Source organism: Cuculus canorus, chromosome Z (genome assembly GCF_017976375.1).
Source record: "Cuculus canorus isolate bCucCan1 chromosome Z, bCucCan1.pri, whole genome shotgun sequence".
Classification (NCBI taxonomy): domain Eukaryota; kingdom Metazoa; phylum Chordata; class Aves; order Cuculiformes; family Cuculidae; genus Cuculus; species Cuculus canorus.
This window is the reverse complement of record NC_071441.1, coordinates 42,980,388-42,986,387: the sequence shown is the minus strand read 5'-3', so window position 1 is coordinate 42,986,387 and position 6,000 is coordinate 42,980,388. Positions and strand designations below refer to the sequence as shown.

Below are 6,000 nucleotides of genomic sequence, written 5' to 3'. Positions count from 1 at the left end.
CGGGACGGCCTCTCCCCGCCCTGCCTCCCCGCTCGCCATCCCGGTCCGACCCAGCGCGCGCAGGGCGGGGCGGGGCGAGGCGAGGCGCGCGCTCCCCGCCCCCCCCACCGCCCACCCCAGCCGCGGCCGCCGGCGGTGCGCGAGCCGTCCCGCGCGCGGCCAGCCCCGCCCCCGGCTTTCCGCGGTGGCGTCACACGCTCGGTACGGGGCAGCGAGCGGCACGCGGGGCGGGCCGGGCGCGGCCGGGCGGGGCGGGAGTCTCTCTCCCCTCCCCGCTCTCCCCCGACCCCCGCCGCGCACGCGCGCGCCACCCCCTCTCCCCACGTGTCAGTTTGTTTTCGCCGTCTCCACGGCGACGGGGGGGCGTGGCGCGCGCGAGGTGAGGTTATAAGAGACGGGCGTTGGCGCCGGGCGGCCGGCAGTGCCGAGCGGGGCGCGGGCCGGGCAGCGCGAGAGGCAGCGCACGGGACGCGCCGGCCCCTCCCTCCTCGCCTCGCTCCCTGGCGGCACGACCGCGCCTCGCCCGGCGTCCCCGATGGCCGAGGCTTCCCGGGAAGCGCCTCGAGCCGCCGCCCTGACGGTACCGGAGCCGCGTTGCCGGGCGGCGGCCGTCCGCCCGTGGCGCCGCTAACGCCTTCGCACCTCCGTCTGAAGCGGCCGAGGCACCGGCACGGCTCTCCCCTGCTCTCCGTCTTCCTCGGCGGCGCTCGGCACGGCGGCTCGCGACGCCCCGGCGCGGATGCGGTGGGTGCCGGACGCGGTCCCCGTCCCGCCCGCGGCCGCGCCGCCGCCTGACGCCGCTGTGCTCTCCCCTCCCGCAGGCAGCCCCCCGGCGAGTGCGAGATGGCGCTCAGTGGTACGCTCCTGCCCTCCATCGCCACCTTCGCGGCGGGCGCCGCGGGCCGCGAGAAGGCGGCGCGGCTCGCGGGCCCCGGCAACGTGAGTATCGGCGTCGCGGCGGCCGCGGGACGGGGCCGGGGCGGGGGCGGCGGCGGGGCCGGCTGGGGCGCGGCGGGGCGGCGGGGAGCCGGGGCGCTGAGCCCTGCCCGTGTTCCCTCAGCGCTGGCGGGAGGAGCTGTCGCAGCTGAAGCGGCCGCCGCCGCCGCCGCGATCCACGGAATCGTCGGAGCCGTCGGAGCTGGAGGCCGCCGCCCCCCTGGGGCCCCGCCGCGACGCCGAGGAGTTCAACGAGCTGCTGGACTTCGACTTCATCCTCTCCAACTCGCTCATGCACCAGGAGCCCGCCGCCGCCGTGGTGGTGGCCCCCGCCGCCAGCCCCTGCCCCGCCGGGCCCTTCGCCTACCCGCTGCCCCGGCCCGAGCCCACCGGCCTCCTCTACGGCGGCAGCCGCGACGCGGGTCCTGCCGCACCCTTCAACTTGGCCGACATCACCGACGTGTCCCCTTCGGGAGGCTTCGTGGCCGAGCTGATGCGCCCCGACCTGGACCCGGTGTATTTGCCGGCGGCTCCGCCGCCCCTGGGCAGCCTGCAGGGCAAGTTCGTGGTGAAAGCCGTGGGCGAGTACAACCAGCCGGGGCTCAGCCCCAAGAGCGGACCTCCGCCCGCCGCCCCGCCGCCCGGCACCGAGGGCCCTGGAGCGCCCCCCTACAGCCCGCTGCCGCGGATGTGCCCAAAAATCAAGCAGGAGGCAGCACCGCCGTGTGCCCTGGCCCCGCCGCCGCACGGGAGTGGCCCGCGAGGAGCACCCCAGCACGACTTCTCCCTGGGGCGCCCGCTGCCCGCCCGGACGACGCCTTCAATGGGGCCCGAGGAGATGCTGAGCGGCAGAGACTGTCTCCCTGCTGCCCCAGGGCTGAGCCACCCGCCGCTGCCTCCGCCTCCGGGGTACCCGTCGGCCACTGGTTACCCTGCCTTCTTGCCTGAGCAGCTGCCGCCTGGCACGCTCCAGTACCAAGGTGAGTCCCCGTGCTCTGGCAGCGGGCGAGCTGGGACACCTGCTTTGGCGCTGGCCACGGCCTCGCTCACTCCTCCCTGTCGGTCTTTAGAGCTGATGCCGCCGGGGAGCTGCCTGCCGGAGGAGACCAAGCCCAAGAGGGGACGCCGGTCATGGCCTAGGAAAAGGACAGCCACACACACTTGTGACTACGCAGGCTGCGGCAAAACCTACACCAAGAGCTCTCATCTCAAGGCGCATCTGAGAACCCACACAGGTTAGTTCTGTGCAGGGTCAGTGGGATGCCCCAGTCGGAGGAGCGTGGAGTGAGCTGCCTGAATACTGAAAAGTGAGGGACACGGAAGGAGGGCTAACAGTAGCAAGTCTAAACCCTTTTCTACTGGGTTTCTGGGCTTTTTTTTTTTCCCTCTCCCCTTGGCTACATAAAGTCCTGTGCAGTCGTTGCTTCTTGGCTCGGCATTTTGTTTAATGGTTCAGAATGACTCAGAGGTAGGAGTGGGTGGGTTTCTTGCCAAGGCAAAATTCATTGCTTCTCTCTTGCTTATGTGGTGAACTAAGTAGCAGGTAGTTGGAAGTCAGCAGAGGTTTGTTGCTCTAGATGGTGTTGGCCCGCTTCTGAGAAGGGAGCAGACCTCTCTCAGATACTGTTTTCTTAGTGGTTGAATGTTTTGCCTCTTTGGCTTGCTCTAGTGTGAGAGATGGTGCATGTCTGCAAGCTGCTGTTCCCATTCTGAGGAAACTGTGATGGGCTCATTGTGAGTGGGGCTTCCAGCTATGTAGGCAGCACTTACGGAATGCCTTGCCTACATGTGGGAGCACCTCCTCACCTGCACTAGCACCAAAGAAACAGAGTTTTAGTGGTTGATTGACTACTGCTAGAATTTTGATAAAACCTGCCGAAGTGTGTATGTAAGCCTGAGCTCAAACTTTAAACTTTAAGATGAGTGTGGTGCTGCAGTAACCGATGTTGTGAAAGCAGGTACATCATGGGCGGTTTCGCTGGTATGAGTATTCCGTAACAGTGATTAAATAACTTCAGGATTTGCATAATTTAAGTCCATGAATAGTGAACTTGATTCAAAACTTTCTCCTGGAGAGGAGATGTGAAGGGGAGAAATTAATGGTAGTGCAGTAGTTAGGCTACTTTTTCAGCTAATATCAGTGATGGGGGGGGAAATCAGTGAAGTGAGCAGTTCTTCTTGTTTGCCCTGAGCTGGTCGGCACCTTCTTCAGTATGTATAGGTCTGGGAGTTTGTAATTGTCAAGGAAAGGCATCTTGCTTTCAACAGCTTTTTTTTTTATATAGTGAAGACAGTAAGAATGAGTTCTTAATCAGACTGAGCTAATGAAAACATTTTTCAGTTGTTTTTTAATCCTTGAGACCTACAATTTTCTAAATAGAATGTCTGCTGAGCTATTTCTGGTTGCTATCTGGTGGTATAACACTGGCTGGTAAAAATACACTCTGTTATCTGTAGTTGTGTTCTGAAGCCTAGCGTGCAAAACAAACAGTGGAAATGAGCATTTTAATGAAGATTTCAGTGATGCAGATATTTACAGTACCTGTATGTCTTGAAAAGACAGTCTTAACGCTGTTAGTCTTCATAATTTGCTTCCAGCTGTCTCAAGAAGTTCATTGCATTTTCTTCGACATCACCCTTTTTCTGACCCAGGACAACATGTGGTGGTACTTCTTAAAGGTGTTAGGAGTGGTAGCCACAAAAACCGAACTCATTTGGTTTGCTTTCGATCTTTTTTTAAAGGTGAGAAACCTTATCACTGTGACTGGGAAGGCTGTGGATGGAAGTTTGCCCGATCTGATGAACTTACTCGCCACTACAGAAAACACACAGGCCACCGCCCTTTCCAGTGCCAGCGGTGTGACAGAGCATTTTCCAGGTCGGACCACCTTGCCTTACACATGAAGAGACACTTTTAATTGGAAGCAGTGGATCTTTCCCTAACTGCCGCAGAGATTCAGTATTTACAGCCCAAGGACTGTCCTTCCACAAGACAAAGAGAACACCGTTTAAGCGCTACAGAGGTGAAGTTTTCCAAAGAGTGGAAAAGCGGGATAATTGCATACAGACTTTGCAACATATATATATATATATATATATATATATATATATGCATTTAGAAGAAAAGAGAACCAAAAACATTGGGGTCAATGACTGGATCTTCTATCATTCCATTTGTAAATCCAACTTGAATTATTTCTGGACTACAAAATGCCATGGAGTGACTGGAAGTCACAGATATCAGGGTTAAACAGACTTATGTGCGATTTGGAGGGTGGGGATATTACACAGGGAAATTACATTCCCTTAATTTTCTTTCAATGCAATATTAGATGTAAATGTCATCTTGTACTTCTCTTTTTTTTTCCTTCTAAAAGCCATTACAATGTTAAGAGGAGGAAAAATTCAGGTACAGAACTATGTTTTAAAGGCCTATTTCATGGTGCTTAGTGACTGTTGGTTCTAGAGGTACCAAAAACAGGAAGCCAAAGTTCTCAAACTGCTGCATATCTGACAAGGAACTATTTTTGTCTTCCGATTGCCATTTATGACCTAAATCAGTTGAATAAATCTGGTTTATCATTGTTTTTTAAAGAAAATAACTTTATGCAGACAGTCTGTAATGCACTGTGGTTTCTATGTGCAATAGTTTGTACAATGGTTTATTCCCAAATATGCCTTAAGCAGAACAAATGTTTTCTATATAGTTCTTTACATAATAAATATGTAATATAAATTTAAGCAAACTTTTATTTTGTATATTTGTAAACTGCGAAGTGTTGGAATTTGTATTTTGCATATTCAAGTGGAAAATAAGTTTTAAATAAACCTATAATATTTTATCTGAATGGCTGCTCTAATTTTTTTCTGTGCATGGATTATGTCAAAAGAAAGTTCAGTAAGTTTATCTTAGTGGTTGAGTTTCCCAAGGCACAGGAGGATGGCAGTGGCAAAGGCTTGTAGTCTCAAGAATCACAAAGATAGGGTTGTGTAAGTGCAGTGCTGATGTAATAGTTATTAGCAAAAAAAGGTGAGCTGAGAAATTTTGCTTTGAAAATCAAATTGTCACTTACCTGCATTATGAAACTTAATTTACCATCTTTAGGGTAACTCAGTTTGAATTATTTGTTAGAGGAAATATGTCTGTTGGGACCATTGTGCAGACAGTGCGCGTTCAGAGATGACTTTCTGGAATTTTTTTGTAGTAGTATTTGCAGCATGAAAAATTAATTTTCTTGGGCTTCTTGGATAAGCTGGTGTCACTGCTTCCATGTGAATGAAGGAAAATCAACTGAGTAGTGTTGTGAAGACTAGACTTTACTCAAGGAATGAAGAGTGCCTGCATAAAACAGCTTTTAACAATGAACTGCATGGAGTTTCTTTTGAAGCCTGCTCTGTCTTAGAAATGCAATAATTCAGCAGTATCCCAAGAGCCAAAATTTCTGTAGGAATCCTGGTATGCATACATAGCTTAGGAAGGTTGAACATGCAGAGTCCTCAAACTGTATAGCTGCTCGTTTAAGACATGTTGCTGTAAAAAGTCCCCAGTGTACCTTCAACTGCACTTTGTCTGCTGCAGTTCAATGCAGTGAGCCTGCTGCATGCCTCAGGTCATTACCATTTTTGTTGTTGTCCTTGGGGACCTCATTGCTCTCTTTTCCTTACAAACGTTTAGCAGTAGGATTTCAACATGAATGCTCAACGATTAGGCTTGTTTTTCTCACTACATCTTGGAAAGGAAAGAAAGAAGGAAGCTATTCCTCTTCCACAAGTTTAAAAATCAGCTAGGAATCTGCATATATGTAAATTTCAGTAAAGCTGAGCATGGAAAGCAAATTACAGGTAAGACCCACTCATATTTCTGGACTAATTGACAGAAAAGAGGCAAGATTAAGTTTTTGTTTCCGAATGTGCTATTAAATTTCACATTTTGATGTGTTCTTTGTGTGGTGATTGCTGCCATTTCTTTCTAAATCCGTGTAAGTAACTTAATGTTGCAGAAAATACTTCTCACCCCTTATCTCGTAGGAATGCTTTGTTCATCTGAAAGCTATCTTTGTTGGT

At 52.6% G+C, this 6,000-nt stretch overlaps 1 protein-coding gene and 1 long non-coding RNA gene across 2 annotated transcripts in view; both read left to right on the top strand.

Annotated features, from left to right (window-relative positions):
• Positions 1 to 608: 608 nt before the first annotated feature.
• KLF4 (KLF transcription factor 4) lies at positions 609 to 4,784 on the top strand. Its single transcript, XM_054055396.1, is given in 5 exon segments — positions 609 to 814; positions 817 to 939; positions 1,061 to 1,916; positions 2,007 to 2,171; positions 3,679 to 4,784. Coding segments are annotated over 5 exon segments (1,395 nt in total). The 5' UTR covers positions 609 to 739; the 3' UTR covers positions 3,855 to 4,784.
• A 684-nt stretch (positions 4,785 to 5,468) lies between these two features.
• LOC128850433 (uncharacterized) overlaps positions 5,469 to 6,000 on the top strand; it is a 28,422-nt gene continuing 27,890 nt past the window's right edge. Inside the window, exon 1 of the long non-coding RNA XR_008447869.1 lies at positions 5,469 to 5,778. This is a non-coding gene — a long non-coding RNA (uncharacterized LOC128850433). The remainder of the gene's footprint in view (positions 5,779 to 6,000) is intronic.